The following is a 20087-nucleotide window of genomic DNA, read 5'->3' on the forward strand; positions in this document are numbered from 1 at the left end:
TGTCAGGGGACTACCTTTACCTTTACCTATGTTATTACACTGTTACTGTTATATTAAATAACATAGTAAATTATAATATTTGTTGTATTGTGTTAGTATTAAACTATACTAGCCGTCCCCTGCCACACGTTGCTGCAGCCCAGTCTGTGTATATGTGTTTTGTGTGTGTATATGTGTGTGTATCTTCTGCCAACCTAGCAGTTCGAAAACATGCAAATGTGAGTAGATCAATAGGTACCGCTCCGGCGGGAAGGTAACGGCGCTCCATGCAGTCCTGCCAGTGGCCACATGACCTTGGAGGTGTCTACGGACAACGCTGGCTCTTCGGCTTAGAAATGGAGATGAGCACCACACCCCAGAGTCAGACATGACTGGACTTAATGTCAGGGGACTACCTTTACCTTTACCTATGTTATTACACTGTTACTGTTATATTAAATAACATAGTAAATTATAATATTTGTTGTATTGTGTTAGTATTAAACTATACTAGCCGTCCCCTGCCACACGTTGCTGCAGCCCAGTCTGTGTATATGTGTTTTGTGTGTGTATATGTGTGTGTATCTTCTGCCAACCTAGCAGTTCGAAAACATGCAAATGTGAGTAGATCAATAGGTACCGCTCCGGCGGGAAGGTAACGGCGCTCCATGCAGTCCTGCCAGTGGCCACATGACCTTGGAGGTGTCTACGGACAACGCTGGCTCTTCGGCTTAGAAATGGAGATGAGCACCACACCCCAGAGTCAGACATGACTGGACTTAATGTCAGGGGACTGACTACCTTTACCTTTACTATATATGTGTGTGTATATATTTGTGTGGTTTTGTGCATGCGTTGTAATGTTTTGTTTTTTACTTTTTAAGTCTCTTCTGCTGTGTTTTTCAGTGTTTTTATGAGTGATGGACACTCATTTATTTATTTTATTTAGCATTTATTATTTAGTATTTATTTTATTTTTTTATTTAGTATCATTGGCCTGATAGGTTTATTGTGTCCAAATTTGGTGTCAATTCGTCCAGTGATTTTGAGTTATGTTAATCCCACAAACAAACATTACATTTTTGTTTATATAGTCTAGCCGTCCCCTGCCATGCATTGCAGTGACCCAGATTGTGTATATGTGTTTTGTGTGCATATATGTGTGTGTGTGTGTGTATATATATATATATTTGTGTATATGTGTATATATGTGGTTATCCGCATGGGCTGTAGTGTATTTTTTTTTGTTTTTGGCTTTTTAAGCCTCTTCCACTGTGTTTTTCAGTGTTTTTATGAGTGATGGTCACTTGTTGTGCTGTCTCGAAATTTGGTGTCAATTCACCCAGTAGTTTTTGAGTTATGTTAATCCCACAAACGAGAATAACATTTTTATTTATATAGATTAGCCATCCCCTGCCATCCATTGCTGTGGCCCAGATTGGGTATATGTGTTTTGTGTGTATATATGTGTGTGTATATAGTTGTGTATATGTGTGTTTGCCTGTATATATGTGGTTTTGCGCATTCGTTGTAATGTATTTTTTTGGTTTTTATTATTTATTATTTATTTATTATTTATTAGATGCACTTATTGACCGCCATTCTCAGCCCTTACGGGCGACTCATGGCGGTGTACAGTACACATAAAAAGACAGTTACAGAGGCCAGTATCAACAACATATGACTATACAACAAATACAAACTACAAACTACATAAAAATCCGCTTCGTCTCTTAGTAGAATCATAGCCAGTCTCATTTTCCTTATACCATTCCAGTTCTCATTACCGTAATGTTGTTGCTTAGCACTTAATTAAATGCCCTCTCGAACAGCCAGGTCTTAAGGCTTTTTCGAAAGGACATGAGGGAGGGCGCCTGTCTGATGTGTGCCGGGAGAGTGTTCCACAGCCGGGGGGCCACCACCGAGAAGGCCCTCTCCCTCGTCCCCGCCAGCCGTGCCTGTGATGCAGGCGGGATCGAGAGAAGGGCCTCCCCAGACGATCTCAAGGTCCTCGTGGGCTCGTAGGCCAAGATGCGGTCAGAAAGGTATTTTGGGCCGGAACCGTTTAGGGCTTTGTAGGCCAAGACCAGCACCTTGAATTGGGTCCGGTAGCAAATCGGCAGCCAGTGAAGCTGGGACAACAAGGGCGTTGTGTGCTCCCTGCTACCCGCTCCAGTTAGTAACATGGCTGCCGCACGCTGGACCAGCTGAAGCTTCCGGGCCGTCTTCAAGGGCAGCCCCACGTAGAGAGCGTTGCAGTAATCCAGGCGGGAAGTGACAAGAGCGTGTACCACCGTGGCCAAGTCAGACTTCCCGAGATACGGGCGCAGCTGGCGCACGAGCCTAAGCTGTGCAAATGCTCCCCTGGTCACCGCTGAAACCTGGGGATCCAGGCTCAGCGATGAGTCCAGGGTCACACCCAAGCTGCGAACCTGCGCCTTCAAGGGGAGTGCGACCCCGTCCAGCACAGGCTGTAACCCTATATCCCGTTCGGCCTTGCGACTGACCAGGAGTACCTCTGTCTTGTCTGGATTTAGTTTCAGTTTGTTCGCCCTCATCCAGACCGTTACAGCGGCCAGGCACCGGTTCAGGACCTCGACAGCCTCCTTAGTAGCAGGTGGGAAGGAGTGACAGAGTTGGACATCATCTGCGTACAGATGACACCGCACCCCGAAACTCCGGATGATCTCACCCAGCGGCTTATTAAGTCCCTTCTGCTGTGTTTTTCAGTATTTTTATGAGTGATGGTCACTCGTTGGCTTGAGAGGTGTCCAGTGGTCTTTGAGTTATGTTAATCCCACAAACGAAAATTACATTTTTATTTATATAGATTAGCCACGCATTGCTGTGGACCAGATTGTGTATATGTGTTTTGTGTGTATATATTTGTGTATGTGTGTCTATATGTGTGTGTGTGTGTGTGTGATTTTGTGTATGCGTTGTAATGCACTATTTTATTTTGTGGCTTATTAAGTCCTTTCCGCTGTGTTTTTCAGTATTTTTATGAGTGATGGTCACTCGTTGGCTTGAGAGGTGTCTTGTGTCCAAATTTGGTGTCAATTCGTCCAGTGGATTTAGAGTTATGTTAATCCCACAAACGAAAATTACATTTTTATTTATATAGATTAGCCACGCATTGCTGTGGACCAGATTGTGTATATGTGTTTTGTGTGTATATATTTGTGTATGTGTGTCTATATGTGTATTTGCATATATATGTGTGTGTGTGTGTGTGATTTTGTGTATGCGTTGTAATGCACTATTTTATTTTTTGGCTTATTAAGTCCTTTCCGCTGTGTTTTTCAGTATTTTTATGAGTGATGGTCACTCGTTGGCTTGAGAGGTGTCTTGTGTCCAAATTTGGTGTCAATTCGTCCAGTGGTCTTTGAGTTATGTTAATCCCACAAACGAAAATTACATTTTTATTTATATAGATTAGCCACGCATTGCTGTGGACCAGATTGTGTATATGTGTTTTGTGTGTATATATTTGTGTATGTGTGTCTATATGTGTGTTTGCATATATATATGTGTGTGTGTGTGTGTGTGTGTGTGATTTTGTGTATGCGTTGTAATGCACTATTTTATTTTTTGGCTTATTAAGTCCTTTCCGCTGTGTTTTTCAGTATTTTTATGAGTGATGGTCACTCGTTGGCTTGAGAGGTGTCTTGTGTCCAAATTTGGTGTCAATTCGTCCAGTGGATTTAGAGTTATGTTAATCCCACAAACGAAAATTACATTTTTAGCCATATGTGTTTTGTGTGTGTATATATATTGGTGTATGTATGTATATATGTGTATTTGCATATATATGTGTGATTTTGTGCATTCATTGTAATGCACTTTTTTTTTTGGCTTATTAAGTCCCTTCCGCTGTGTTTTTCAGTGTTTTTCTGAGTGATGGTCACTTGTTGGCCTGAGAGGTGTCTTGTGTCCAAATTTGGTGTCAATTCATCCAGTGGATTTTGGGTTATGTTCATCCCACAAACGAACATTACATTTTTATTTATATAGATGTTTAGTTGAGTCAACTCATTAATCAATCAGATGATTATTGTCTGTAAACAATAGTGGGAACTGAGGCGGTTGGAGCCACAGAACGTCACACAATCCCACTCGTCTATGGATTTGTGATCAAGCATCCCTCTCCCCCCCCCCCCCCTTTAACTAGGAGCAGCCACAGCATTCCTGCCCATCATCCAATGTGACCTGTTGTCATAGTGCTTGGCAATTCCCCCCTCCCTCCCTTTGGGGAAGGGTCTCCTGCAGTCCTGGCTCTGCGGGGCTCAGGAGGGTGGCACTTCCTTTCTTTTTGGGTGGGTATGGGGGGATGCTCCCTGGGCTCCTCCCAGGTGGGCCTCCCTTTTGCCACTTGGTGGGCTTCTCTGGCTGCTTGGGTGAACTGAGGAGGGGTCAGGGTCAATAGGGCAGGCCTGGGCCAACTTTGGCCCTCCCTCCAGTGCCTGAGGCTGTTAGGAATGGTGGGAGTTGGAGTCCAGAACACCTGGAGGGAGGGAAGGAGGGCCAAAGTTGGCCCAGGCCTGGGTCAATGCCACTCCAACAGGAAGCAGATGGGAGGAGCATAGCAATTTACTGGAGGATTATTATTATTATTATTATTATTTGAAATGGTTGCATCTGAAATGCAACTTTTGGAACAAGAGTATGAACCATACCCCGACTTATATGACCAAAAGGGACTCATCCAGTTCCATACTTTGATCATGCTTTCCTGCATGGCAGAAGGGGGTTGGACTAGATGGCCCTTGGGGGTCTCTTCCAACTCTATCATTATTCTATGATTCTATGAAATGCAGATAACCAAATACACCGTCTCTCTCTTTCCCATGAAGCAGAGTATAGTGGGTGGAACAGACGCCTGCATTCTGCCACACTTGAGCATTATTAGATTGAGTCTTTTATAGGAATATTCTGCTGTCGTAAATAATTGTCCTTGAGTCTTCGCCTCCTGGAATATGTTGACTCCAACTCAGTTTCCTGGCCAGCTGTTGACCCTTCATGATTGGCGTCAGCCTTCAGTTGACTTCCTTCTTAACATTGTAAACACTTCTCCTACCACTTTCACAGTTGTTATCACAGTTTACCATTTAGTTCTCATTAGCAGCTTTTAATTACAGTCCAGCAAGAAGGTAGCCAGATGTTGACCCTTCATGATTGGTGTCAGCCTTGTGTTGACTTCCTTCTTAACATTGTAAACATTCCTCTTACCACTTTCACAGTTCTTATGACAGTTTACCATTTAGTTCACATTAGCAGCTTTTAATTACAGTCCAGCAAGTAGGTAGCCAGATATTGACCCTTCATGATTGGTGTCAGCCTTGTGTTGACTTCCTTCTTAGCATTGTAAACATTTCTCTTATCACTGTCATAGTTCTTATAACACTTTACCATTTAGTTCTCATTAGCAGCTTTTAATTACAGTCCAGCAAGTAGGTAGCCAGATGTTGACCCTTCATGATTGGTGTCAGCCTTGTGTTGACTTCCTTCTTAACATTGTGAACACTTCCCTTACCACTTTCACAGTTCTTATCACAGTTTACCATTGAGTTCTCATTAGCAGCTTTTAATTACACTCCAGCAAGTAGGTAGCCAAATGTTGACCCTTCATGATTGGTGTCAGCCTTGTGTTGACTTCCTTCTTAACATTGTAAACACTTCCCTTACCACTTTCACAGTTCTTATCACAGTTTACCATTGAGTTCTCATTAGCAGCTTTTAATTACAGTTCAGCAAGTAGGTAGCCAGATGTTGACCCTACATGATTGGTATCAGCCTTGTGTTGACTTCCTTCTTAACATTATAAACACTTCTCTTACCACTATCGCAATTCTTATCACAGTTTACCTTTTAGTTCTCATTAGCAACTTTTAATTACAGTTCAGCAAGTAGGTAGCCAGATGTTGACCCTACATGATTGGTATCAGCCTTGTGTTGACTTCCTTCTTAACATTGTAAACATTTCTCTTACCACTGTCGCAATTCTTATCATAATTTACCATTTAGTTCTCATTAGCAACTTTTAATTACAGTCCAGCAAGTAGGTAGCCAAATGTTGACCCTTCATGATTGGTATCAGCCTTGTGTTGACTTCCTTCTTAACATTATAAACACTTCTCTTACCACTGTCGCAATTCTTATCATAATTTACCATTTAGTTCTCATTAGCAATTTTTAATTACAGTCCAGCAAGTAGGTAGCCAGATGTTGACCCTTCATGACTGGTGTCAGCCTTGTGTTGACTTCCTTCTTAACATTGTAAACATTTCTCTTATAACTGTCACAATTCTTTTCATAGTTTAGTTCTCATTAGCAGCTTTTAATCACAGTCCAGCAATTAGGTAGCCAGATGTTGACCCTTCATCATTGGTGTCAGCCTTGTGTTGACTTCCTTCTTAACATTATAAACACTTCTCTTACCACTATTGCAATTCTTATCACAGTTTACCTTTTAGTTCTCATTAGCAGCTTTTAATTACAGTCCAGCAAGTAGGTAGCCAGATGTTGACCCTTCATGATTGGTGTCAGCGCTGTGTTGACTTCCTTCTTAACATTATAAACACTTCTTTTACCACTATTGCAATTCTTATCACAGTTTACCTTTTAGTTCTCATTAGCAGCTTTTAATTACAGTCCAGCAAGTAGGTAGCCAGATGATGACCCTTCATGATTGGTGTCAGCCTTGTGTTGACTTCCTTCTTAACATTGTAAACATTTGTCTTACCACTGTCGCAATTCTTATCACAGTTTACCATTTAGTTCTCATTAGCAGCTTTTAATTACAGTCCAGCAAGTAGGTAGCCAGATGTTGACCCTTCATGACTGGTGTCAGCCTTGTGTTGACTTCCTTCTTAACATTGTAAACATTTCTCTTATCACTGTCACAATTCTTTTCACAGTTTAGTTCTCATTAGCAGCTTTTAATTACAGTCCGGCAAGTAGGTAGTTATCCATTACAGACCTGAATATTTTAGAAAGGTCTCTCCAAAATTATTCTCTTTCACTCATTCATCATACCCACGCACATCAAATCTGCACATTGTATTTCTTGTGAGATTTACAGCGATGGCCATCTCACAACCGGGCACGCTTGCAAGTCGCTCTGTTGCCGAATGGAAACGCCCTGGCATTTCCATAACTCCAAGTAGGTAGCCAGATGTTGACCCTTCATGATTGGTGTCAGCCTCCTTCTTAACATTGTAAACATTTCTCTTATCACTGTCACAATTCTTTTCACAGTTTAGTTCTCATTAGCAGCTTTTAATTACAGTCTGGCAAGTAGGTAGTTATCCATTACAGACTGAATATTTTAGAAAGGTCTCTCCAAAATTATTTGCTTCCACTCATTCATCATACCCACGCACATCAAATCTGCACATTGTAGGTTCTTGTGGGTTTTTTCGGGCTATAGAGCCATGTTCTAGAGGTATTTCTCCTGACGTTTCGCCTGCATCTATGGCAAGCATCCTCAGAGGTAGTGAGGATGCTTCAGGACCTCTGAGGATGCTTGCCATAGATGCAGGCGAAACGTCAGGAGAAATGCCTCTAGAACATGGCCCTATAGCCCGAAAAAACCCACAAGAACCTAGTGATTCCAGCCATGAAAGCCTTCGACAATACACTGCACATTGTATTTCTTGTGAGATTTACAGTGATGGCCATCTCACAACCGGGCACACCTTGGTTCTTGCAATCCGCTCTGTTGCAGAATGGAAACGCTCCGGTGTTTCCATGGCTCTTTGGTGGGGTTTCCTCTGGCCTGGGGAAAGTGGCCTTGGGTGGTGCTTGGGCTGCTTCCTGGGGGTGGTCTTCTCGCTGTGGGGTGCCAACCCCTCCTCTTCTCTCTCTTTCCCTCTCTCTTCCTCCCTCCCTCCCTTGCTTTGGCAGTGCCTACTGTGGCGGTCTGTGGCTGGCGGCCGTCTGCATGATGTGCCGCATGGCCGAGATCTTGGACGAGGGGGCCGCTCTGCAGAAATACTCCTCCATCCTGGCCTCGGGCACCGCCGCCTTCGAGAGGCTGCTCTGGAATGGTAGGTCTGTGCAGCAGGATGGGACCCCCACCCCCTATTGTCACTCTTTGAGCCCCAACCCCCTTGACTTCTGCTCTTCCGCCACAGGCAGGTACTACAACTACGACAGCGGTGGCGGGCCGTCCTCCAACAGCATCATGTCTGACCAGCTGGCCGGGCAGTGGTTCCTCCGGGCTTGCGGTCTGGGAGAAGGGAAGTACCAGGTGAGTGGGAAGGAGGGGAGGGGGGGAAGGGGAGGGAAGGAAGGAAGGAAGGGGCCAAGCAGGGCTCCAGACCAGCTTCAGCACCACAGGGACTTAATAATTATTATTATTATTATTATTAGGTTCTTGTGGGTTTTTTTGGGCTATATGGCCATGTTCTAGATGCCTCTAGAACATGGCCATATAGCCCGAAAAAACCCACAAGAACCTAGTGATTCCACCGTGAAAGCCTTCGACAATAATAATAATAATAATTATTATTATTATTATTATTATTATTTATACTCCGCCTCCATCTCCCCCAAGGGGACTCGGGGCGGCTTACATAAGGCCTCTAGGACCTCTAGATGCCTCTAGAACATGGCCATATAGCCCGAAAAAACCCACAAGAACCTAGTGATTCCACCATGAAAGCCTTCGACAATAATAATAATAATAATAATTATTATTATTATTATTTATACTCCGCCTCCATCTCCCCCAAGGGGACTCGGGACGGCTTACATAAGGCCTCTAGAACCTCTAGATGCCTCTAGAACATGGCCATATAGCCCGAAAAAACCCACAAGAACCTAGTGATTCCACCATGAAAGCCTTCGACAATAATAATAATAATAATAATAATAATTATTATTATTATTTATACTCCGCCTCCATCTCCCCCAAGGGGACTCGGGGCGGCTTACATAAGGCCTCTAGAACCTCTAGATGCCTCTAGAACATGGCCATATAGCCCGAAAAAACCCACAAGAACCTAGTGATTCCACCATGAAAGCCTTCAATAATAATAATAATTATTATTATTATTATTATTATTATTTATACTCCGCCTCCATCTCCCCCAAGGGGACTCGGGGCGGCTTACATAAGGCCTCTAGAACCTCTAGATGCCTCTAGAACATGGCCATATAGCCCGAAAAAACCCACAAGAACCTAGTGATTCCACCATGAAAGCCTTCAATAATAATAATAATTATTATTATTATTATTATTATTATTTATACTCCGCCTCCATCTCCCCCAAGGGGACTCGGGGCGGCTTACATAAGGCCTCTAGAACCTCTAGATGCCTCTAGAACATGGCCATATAGCCCGAAAAAACCCACAAGAACCTAGTGATTCCACCATGAAAGCCTTCAATAATAATAATAATAATTATTATTATTATTATTATTATTATTTATACTCCGCCTCCATCTCCCCCAAGGGGACTCGGGGCGGCTTACATAAGGCCTCTAGAACCTCTAGATGCCTCTAGAACATGGCCATATAGCCCGAAAAAACCCACAAGAACCTAGTGATTCCACCATGAAAGCCTTCAATAATAATAATAATAATTATTATTATTATTATTATTATTTATACTCCGCCTCCATCTCCCCCAAGGGGACTCGGGGCGGCTTACATAAGGCCTCTAGAACCTCTAGATGCCTCTAGAACATGGCCATATAGCCCGAAAAAACCCACAAGAACCTAGTGATTCCACCATGAAAGCCTTCAATAATAATAATAATAATAATTATTATTATTATTATTATTTATACTCCGCCTCCATCTCCCCCAAGGGGACTCGGGGCGGCTTACATAAGGCCTCTAGAACCTCTAGATGCCTCTAGAACATGGCCATATAGCCCGAAAAAACCCACAAGAACCTAGTGATTCCACCATGAAAGCCTTCAATAATAATAATAATAATTATTATTATTATTATTATTATTTATACTCCGCCTCCATCTCCCCCAAGGGGACTCGGGGCGGCTTACATAAGGCCTCTAGAACCTCTAGATGCCTCTAAAACATGGCCATATAGCCCGAAAAAACCCAAAAAACCTAGTGATTCCACCATGAAAGCCTTCAACAATAATAATAATAATAATAATAATTATTATTATTATTTATACTCCGCCTCCATCTCCCCCAAGGGGACTCGGGGCGGCTTACATAAGGCCTCTAGAACCTCTAGATGCCTCTAGAACATGGCCATATAGCCCGAAAAAACCCACAAGAACCTAGTGATTCCACCATGAAAGCCTTCAATAATAATAATAATAATAATAATAATAATTATTATTATTATTATTATTTATACTCCGCCTCCATCTCCCCCAAGGGGACTCGGGGCGGCTTACATAAGGCCATGCCCCATCAATACAGTAAAACACAATATAAACACAAATACACAACAACAACAAAATAAATTACATAAGATGCAAAACCAATATAAGTAAACAGCACAACAGCATAAAATCAAACAGTAAAACACACTGATGATCACACTTTACATAAGATGCAAAACCAATATAAATAAACAACACAACAGCATAAAATCAAACAGTAAAACACAGATGATCACACTATTTATTTATCGTGTCATCAGCAACCATACCATTGTGTTACAATTCTAACAGAGCAAAACAAACACACAGATTAAAAAAACAACAAAACAAAACAAAAAATAGATTTTGCAAACTTGGTAGTTGGTTAAATGTCCTTGGACCAGTATCTGGCCCCTTGGAGTGCCTCTGGTGTTGCCGCAAGAAGGTCCTCCATTGTGCATGTGGCAGGGCTCAGGTTGCATTGCAGCAGGTGGTCAGTGGTTTGCTCTTCTCCACACTCGCATGTCGTGGATTCCACCCTGTAGCCCCATTTCTTAAAATTGGCTCTGCATCTCGTGGTGCCAGAGCACAGTCTGTTCAGCACCTTCCAAGTTGCCCAGTCTTCTGTGTGCCCAGGGCGGAGTCTCCCATTTGGTATCAGCCATTGGTTGAGGTTCTGTGTTTGAGCCTGCCACTTTTGGACTCTCGCTTGCTGAGGTGTTCCAGTGAGTGTCTCTGTAGATCTAAGAAAACTATGTCTAGATTTAAGTCGTTGACGTGCTGGCTGATACCCAAACAGGGGATGAGATGGAGATGCCTCTGCCTTGGTCCTTTCACTATTGGCTGCAACTTCCCGGCGGATGTCAGGTGGTGCAATACCGGCCAAGCAGTGTAATTTCTCCAGTGGTGTGGGGCGCAGGCACCCTGTGATAATGCGGCATGATGATCACACTGAGCAGAGCCAAATTCAAGGATAAAATTTTAAAACACTGGGAGATAGGACAATGTAAGAACCAGGGAGGGGATCTGAGGATGAGGTAGGGTCTAATTGCACAATCGCACAAACCAGTCCTGGCTCAAAGCCTCCCACCCTGGCCTTCCATAGGACACAGAGAGGAGGGCACCCCAAAAGCATACATCTATAGCATTGGCCACCAAAACAGAAATCATGAAACTGGAAGCTGGTGAGAGAAATAGTAATCCCTGGATGCATTTTGGAAGAAGATTTCATGCCATAATAATAGTAACAACAGCAATAATAATTGTGTTACTTACCTGCCTCACCTTGTGGCTAGAAGCAAGTTGCAACATAACTACTACTACTACTACCAATAATAATAATAATCTATAGAAATAAAAATGTAATGTTCGTTTGTGAGATTAACATTACAACCACTGGATGAATTGACACGAACTTTTGACACAATACAACTAACAGTCCAACGAGTGTTCATCACCCCTAAAAATAAAAAAACCCAGCAGAATGGACTTAAAAAACCCCAAATACACCATATATATATATATATATATATATATATACACACACACACACACACACACACACACACATACATACACACACACACACATACATATACACACACACACCATATATACACACACACACACATATACACATTCACACATACATCTACATACACACATATATACATATATACCCAGAAATAATCAAGTAGAATTATAAATGTAATAATATTAATAATATTAATAAAGAGTAAAATTTATTATTATACTTTTTTATTATTGTTATTATTACATTTATTATTTTACTCTTTATTAATATTATTGCATTTATTTATTATTGTTATTATTACATTACATTTATTATTAATAAAGAGTAAAATAATAAATGCAATAATATTAATAAATAGTAAAATAATAAATGCAATAATAACAACAATAGAGTAAAATCATAAATGCAGTAATATTAATAAAGAGTAAAATAATAAATGCAATAATATTAATTAAGATTAATATAATAAATGCAATAATATTAATAAAGAGCAAAATAATAAATGTAATAATATTAATAAAGAGTAAAATAATAAATGTAATAATAACAATAATAAATAAAGTAAAATAATAAATGTAATAATAATAACAATAGAGTAAAATAATAAATGCAATAATATTAATTAAGATTAAAATAATAAATGCAATAATATTAATAAAGAGCAAAATGATAAATGTAATAATGTTAATAAAGAATAAAATAATAAATGCAGTAATATTAATAAAGAGTAAAATAATAAATGCAATAATTTTAATAAAGAGTGAAATAAATGTAATATTAATAAAGAGTAAAATAATAAATGCAATAAAATAATAATAAAGTAAAATAATGCAAATGTAATAATAATAGAATAATAGTAATAATAATAATAATGTAATAAAACTAATACTAATATCAGAATAATAAACAACTTTGACTCGAGTATAAGCTGAAGGGAGCTTTTTCAGCCTAAGAAAGGGGCTGAAAAACTAGGCTTATACAGTATATTAAATATTAGTAAGCTGCAATATTAGGAAGCGGATTAAATGTGGACTAGACGAGAATAATGTCATTTAAAAAATCTGCAGTGCAATGCTGTACTTTGCGCAACCTCTGGACCACATGTGGACAGTCCAATTAGGTCAAAACATGGCGGCCAGAATTAGTTACAGGAACATCCCTGAGTGAACATATTACACCTGTCCTAAAGTCCTTCCATTGGCTGCCAATGAGTTTCCGGGAAAACTACACAGTGTTGGTCTTGACCCTGAAAGCCCTCCATGGTTTGGGTCCAGATGTCCTCCAGGACTACCTTCTCCTGCCCAATCAACCCATGACACTCAGGTCTTCTGGGGGAGATGGGCTCCAACCAGGCAGAACCTGAATGGCGAGCACGTCAACACTGTGGAAGGACCTTCCCCCACATCAGCCTTCCCTTCTTGACCTCCCTTGCAGGTCTTCCCCCCAGAGCATGTGCAGAGCGCCCTGCGGACCATCTATGAGATGAACGTGCTGGGCTTCTCGGAGGGGGCCATGGGGGCCGTGAATGGCATGCGCCCGGACGGGGTGCCCGACACCTCCAGCGTCCAGTCGGACGAGGTCTGGGTGGGTGTGGTCTACTCCCTGGCCGCCACCATGATCCAGGAGGTAAGTGCGCATTACCAGGAGGGGTCCCCAGAGACCATCCAACCCAACCTCCTCCTGCCAGGCAGGAGGGGCACAGTCAAAGCCCTCCCAGCAGATGGCCATCTGCTTAAAAGCATCAGAGAAGGACAGCAGGAAGCAGCACTGTCAAGTGGCTCTGAATGCCAGGAGAGTCTTCCTAATGTTGGAATCTCTTCTCTTGACTTGCTTTGGCTGGAACTGGATGCGGGGCCAAGATCCCAGATGAAGAGGTCAGGCCAAAGCAGAAGAAGAGAGGGGCACCAGGACTTAGAATCCTAGAGACCTCCTGGGCCATCATCCAGTCCAATCCCATTCTGCCAAGAAGCAGGAATATTGCATTCAAATCACCCCCGACAGATGGCCATCCAGCCTCTGTTTCAAAGCTTCCAAAGAAGGAGCCTCCACCACACTCCAGGGCAGAGAGTTCCACTGCTGAACGGCTCTCACAGTCAGGAAATTCTTCCTCATGTTCAGGTAGAATCTCCTTTCTTGTAGTTTGAAGCCATTGTTCTATTGCGTCCTGGTCTCCAGGGAAGCAGAAAACAAGCTTGCTCCCTCCTCCTCCCTGTGGCTTCCCCTCACATGTTGATCCCTGGCCCTCATCCTGTCTCCTCTCAGCCTTCTCTTCTTCAGGCTAAACATGCCCAGCTCCTTAAGCCGCTCCTCATAGGGCTTGTTCTCCAGACCCTTGATCATTTTAGTCACCCTCCTCTGGACACATTCCAGCTTAGGGTCAATATCTCTCTTGAATTGTGGTGCCCAGAATTGGACACAATATTCCAGGTAAAGTGGTCTAACCAAAGCAGAATAGAGCATGGGGAGCATGACTTCTGGAACATAGCCAGGCAACCTGGAAAACTTAGGGCAACCCAGCCTCTTTGTCCTTGTTACCATCATCCTCTCCCATCTGCTTGATGGTGATAATTCAAAAAGGGAATGATATCCAGGGTGAGAGGATCCTTCAGAAGATTCTGAGCTTTCTTAAAGCAGAGGGAATGGTAAATGCTGTTTAACATCTCTATGCGCCCACTTGCTCAGCTGGTTCGAGGTTTTGAGCTGGAGTGTGACCAGTACGCTGATGACACTCAGCTGGTGCTGAAGATGGAAGGCTGACCGGACTCTGGACCCGATTGTTTCCATCAGTGCCTCGAGGCCGTGACTGGACGGCTGCGTGCCAGCAGGTTGAGGGTGAATCCAGCAAAGACGGAGATCCTATGGCTGGGTCGACCGGGCAGTGGGGATGTCCAGCTGCCTACCCTGGATGGCGAGGAGGCACCACGCCCGTCACCGTTGGTCAAGAGCCTGGGAGTCCTTTGGGACCCTCTTTCTGCTGAGGATGGAGGCCCAGGTCTCTCTCCGCCGTGAGCAGAACCGCCTTCTTTCTTTCCCCTGCGGCAGGCTAGACGGCTGCCCCCCTCCCTGTCCAGGGACGACCTGGCTACGGTCATCCAGGCCACGGTCATCTCAAGGCTGGACTACTGTAATGCCCTCTACATTGGCCTTCCTCTGTCGGTGATTCGGAAGCTCAAGTTGGTACAAAATGCAGCTGCTCGGCTTCTTGCGGGAATTCCGATGAGATGCCACATCACCCCAATCTTACCCATTGAGCACCGGATCACTTTCAAAGGGATGGGACTCACCTTGAAGGCCTTGCATGGTCTGGGGCCGATGGACCTGAGGGACCGCCTCACCCCTCCCAACCCCAGAGACCCCTCCGTTCTGAGGACCAAGATCTATTGGAAATTCCCAGTGTCAAGACCTTGCGCCTAACAGCAAAAAGACGCAGAGCCTTCACAGCAGTGGCCCCATCGCTCTGGAACACTCTGCCACCTGAAGTCCGTGCCTTGCGGGACTTGCAAGCTTTCCGCAGGGCATGGAAGACATGTCTGTTTCGACAGGCCTTTGATCTTTGATATTGCTGTTTCTAAATTGTTTTTAAATTGTGTTCGATTTTAGCCTGTTCTTGTAAGCCGCTCCGAGCTCCAGGGGAGTGGCCGCATAGAAGTTGGAATAATAAATAAATAAATACAGTCCTTCCGAAGAGCAGGGGAAAGGGGCAAGCAAGGCTTCTCAAACTACAAGAGAGGAGATTCCATCTGAACATGAGGAAGAACTTCCTGACTGTGAGAGCCGTTCAGCAGTGGAACTCTCTGCCCCGGAGTGTGGTGGAGGCTCCTTCTTTGGAAACTTTTAAACAGAGGCTGGATGGCCATCTTTCAGGGGTGATTTGAATGCAATATTCCTGCTTCTTGGCAGAATGGGGTTGGAGTGGATGGCCCATGAGGTCTCTTCCAACTCTGATTCTATGATTCTAGGGCCGGAGTGAGAGGTCACCCTCTGGAGTGCCACTAGGTGGAGCTCGGAACCATTGGTCACTGAGCGCAAAGGGATCTCTCTTGGGTTTCTCAGAAGCGGTGCTCCTCCTCAGGATGCTGCCTCGAATCGCATTGGCTCTTTTAGCCTCTGCCTCACACTTTGGACTCATCCTCTGCTTGTCAGCCACCAAGAGGAAGTGACTAACACAATGAAGTTCAACAGGGACCAATGCAAGACGCTCCACTTGGGCAGAAAAAAAGAAATGCAAAGAGGCAATGCCTGGCTCAAGAGCAAGATGAGAGGAAAAGATCTGGGAGTCCTTGTGGGGAGGAAGATGTCCCTCCACGAGAAGCTGGAGCTGACAAACGGGAGCTCACCCCACTCTCCCTAGATTTGAACCACTGACCTGACAGTCATCAGTCCTGCTGGCACAAGGGTTTAACCCATTGTGCCATTGGGGGCTTCCCAACCAATGACCACCCAACCGATGGCCATCCAAAACATCCGGAGAAGGAGACTCCACTGGATTCTCAGGCGGCAGCAGATTCCACTCACAGCGAGTCTCTTCTTCTAGAGTTTGTGTCCCAGTCTCCAGAGCGGCAGAGAACAAGCCTGGCCCCTCCACTCCAACCCAGGCTGGATTCAAACTCATGACCTTTTGGTCAGTAGTGATCTTAATGCAGCTGACCCCCACCCATCTGCGCCACAGTCCTGGTGTATATATGCTCTGTTCCACCCTGAGTCCCCTGAGTCAGGGTGAGATGGGCGGAATATAAATGTTTTAATTAAATAAATTCTCTTGGGGTGTTTTCAAGGCAGGCGAATGCAGGACACTGACCAAGGCAGGCCAGAGTGGGGAGGGGGGCAGACCAGAAGCCCCTGAGGCCACTGACCCATAACCTCTCGCTCCTCTTCCACAAGAGATTTGCAGGATTTTCCGGAGGCAGCGCTGATGGAATCGTTCCAGGAGTTGCATGTGACGTCTGTAGACAGTCCACGTCTCGCAGGCGTAGAGCAGGGTTGGGAGGGGAATAGCTTTATAGACAAGCACCTTGGTCTCCCTACGGATGTCCCGATCCTCAAACACTCTCTGCTTCATTTCTCTCTTTCACTCTCTATTCGTGCCTCTTCAAATTCTGCAGCACTGCTGGTCACAGCTGACCTCCAGCTGGAGCTTCCCAGTTCTCTGTGTCTATGCCAGAGTTTTTAAGGTTAGCTTTGTGTGGGTATATATATATATACACACAAAACACATAGGTCAGATTGGGGAGGGGGGCAGACCAGAAGCCCTTGAGCCCACTGACCCATAACCTCTCGCTCCTCTTCCGCAGGGCTTGGTCCAGGAGGGCTTCCGGACGGCGGAGGGCTGCTACCGGACGGTGTGGGAGCAGCTGGGCATGGCCTTCCAGACGCCCGAGGCCTACTGCCAGAAGAGGGTCTACCGCTCCCTAGCCTACATGCGGCCCCTCAGCATCTGGAGCATGCAGCTAGCCCTAGAGCGGCAGAAAAGGGAGGCCGCAAAAGTGGCCAAAGGGGCGTCCAGAGCCCCCTCTAGCCCCTGAGTGGACGCACAGGAGAGGGGTCAGCGCAGGAAGAGCCCCCACCGCGTGGACAGAAGGAGAGGGTCCCCATATGCCCAGCTGGAAGGGGGCGGGGCTGCCTTTCCTGGGCACACAGAGGGGGTCCGCAAGGACCAGGACCAAGACTTCCCCCCTCCATAGAGTCATTTATTGGGGGGCTGCCTGTCCCTACTTCCCTTGGCTGCTTTCATGGTCCATATGAAGGAGACCCTTCCCCTTTCTTTTAAATTGGGGGAGGGGGGGCAGTGGTATTCCCTCCCCACCCTACTCGCTGTCAAAGGGGGGAAGGGTCTCTGAAGGGCATCCCCCCATTTTCCTCCCCCATTTCCCCCTTCCCTCCAATTGATTTGCACACAATCAAGCTGTACACAATCTGGATGGCGCCAGAATTATTATTTTATAGATGCCGAGTGATTTTAATTTAATATAATAATAATCGTAATAATAATAATAAATGGTTTTTCCTGCTGAGCGGAATCTGTTTCGCGTTTAGTTTGGACCAGGCATGGGCCAACTTGGGCCTTCCCTCCAGGTGTTTTGGACTCCAACTCCCACCATTCCTAACAGCCTACCGGCTGTTAGGAATGGTGGGAGTTGGAGTCCAAAACACCTGGAGGGAAGGCCCAAGTTGGCCCATGCCTGCTCTTGATGCAGTCCTATTTTACATGCAAAATAAATGTAAAAATGGCCAAGCAGCTGGCTTGGATGATCTACGGATGGACCAAATCAAGAACTTTGGCCCAAAAGCAAGGCGCTGGCTGCTGGAGCTGATGAACAACTGCACTGCATCCTGTCAGATCCCCAAAATCTGGAGGAAAGCAAGAGTCATCGCCATCCTGAAGCCAGGCAAAGACCGTAATGACCCAGAAAGCTACAGACCAATCTCCCTGCTGTGCCACCTCTACAAAGTTCTGGAGAGACTTATTTTGCATAGAATTAAGGAAAAAATAGACCCATGTCTGATCCCACAGCAAGCTGGCTTCAGGAAAGGCAAAAGCTGCACATTGCAAGTGCTGAACCTGACTCAGCACATAGAAGATGGCTTTGAAAGGCAGCAGATCACAGGAGCTGTCTTCATAGACCTGTCAGCAGCCTATGATACCGTGAACCACCGCCTCCTCCTGAGAAAAATGTACAATATCACCAAGGACGACCACCTCACCCGCCTCATAGGAAACCTGCTACAAAACAGGAGCTTTTTTGTTGAGTTCCAGGGCCAGAGAAGCAGATGGCGGAAACAGAAGAACGGCCTGCCTCAGGGGAGCGTGCTTGCTCCATCCATGTTCAACATCTACACAAATGACCAGCCACTGCCAGAAGGGATACAGAGAGCTTCATCTATGCTGATGATCGTGCCATCACCACTCACGCAGGGAGCTTTGAGATGGTAGAACAGAAGCTCTCCCAAGCTCTAGGTGGTCTTACTGCCTATTACAGGGAAAACCAGCTGATCCCTAATCCATCTAAAACACAGACACGTGCCTTTCATCTCAAGAACAGAGAAGCATCCCGAGCTCTGAGGATTACCTGGGAAGGAATCCCACTGGAGCATTGCAGCACACCCAAATCCCTGGGAGTCACTCTGGACCGTGCTCTGACCTACAAGAAGCACTGCCTGAACATCAAGCAAAAAGTGGGAGCTAGAAACAATATCATACGAAAGCTGACTGGCACAACCTGGGGATCACAACCAGACACAGTGAAGACATCTGCCCTTGCGCTATGCTACTCTGCTGCTGAGTACGCATGCCCAGTGTGGAACACATCTCACCACGCTAAAACAGTGGATGTGGCTCTTAGTGGCTTCAGGCGGTGGGTGGGTAGTTGAGGGGCTACGGACAGTTATACCCCACTGGCTGTGGCTCAAGCATGCTGGCTGACCTACATTACCAGCTGTACATAATAATTAACTTCATAAGGTTTTTCTTTAACACACACTTGATCCTGCTACGGCTTACTGTAACAGGCTGTGCTTTTGAGGCGGTGGGTGGGCAATTGAGGGGCTCCGTACAGTTATACCCCACCGGCTGTGGCTCAAGCATGCTGGCTGACCTACATTACCAGCTGTACATAATAATTAACTTCATAAGGTTTTTCTTTAACACACACTTGATCCTGCTACGACTTACTGTAACAGACTGTGCTTTTGAGGCGGTGGGTGGGCAATTGAGGGGCTCCGTACAGTTATACCCCACCGGCTGTGGCTCAAGCATGCTGGCTGACCTACATTACCAGCTGTACATAATAATTAACTTCATAAGGTTTTTCTTTAACACACACTTGATCCTGCTACGACTTACTGTAACAGACTGTGCTTTTGAGGGCTGGGGGATCAGGGTGGGCTTCAGGCGGTGGGTGGGTAGTTGAGGGGGTACGGACAGTTATACCCCACTGGCTGTGGCTCAAGCATGCTGGCTGACCTACGTTACCAGCTGCACATAATAATTAACTTCATATGGTTTTTCTTTAACACACACTTGATCCTGCTACGGCTTACTGTAACAGGCTGTGCTTTTGAGGCGGTGGGTGGGCAATTGAGGGGCTCCGTACAGTTATACCCCACCGGCTGTGGCTCAAGCATGCTGGCTGACCTACATTACCAGCTGTACATAATAATTAACTTCATAAGGTTTTTCTTTAACACACACTTGATCCTGCTACGACTTACTGTAACAGACTGTGCTTTT

The 20087-nt window shown here is 44.9% G+C and overlaps 1 protein-coding gene across 1 annotated transcript in view; it reads left to right on the forward strand.

Moving 5' to 3' along the window:
• The window catches only part of GBA2 (glucosylceramidase beta 2), a 44324-nt gene extending 26453 nt beyond the window's left edge, over positions 1-17871 (forward strand). Inside the window, exons 14-17 of the mRNA XM_060761106.2 lie at positions 7885-8027; positions 8115-8230; positions 13295-13486; positions 17152-17871. Coding sequence (XP_060617089.2) covers positions 7885-8027; positions 8115-8230; positions 13295-13486; positions 17152-17382 — 682 coding nt within the window. The 3' untranslated portion in view covers positions 17383-17871. The remainder of the gene's footprint in view (positions 1-7884; positions 8028-8114; positions 8231-13294; positions 13487-17151) is intronic.
• Positions 17872-20087: the final 2216 nt, after the last annotated feature.

This window comes from Anolis sagrei, chromosome 2 (assembly GCF_037176765.1).
Source record: "Anolis sagrei isolate rAnoSag1 chromosome 2, rAnoSag1.mat, whole genome shotgun sequence".
Taxonomy (NCBI): domain Eukaryota; kingdom Metazoa; phylum Chordata; class Lepidosauria; order Squamata; family Dactyloidae; genus Anolis; species Anolis sagrei.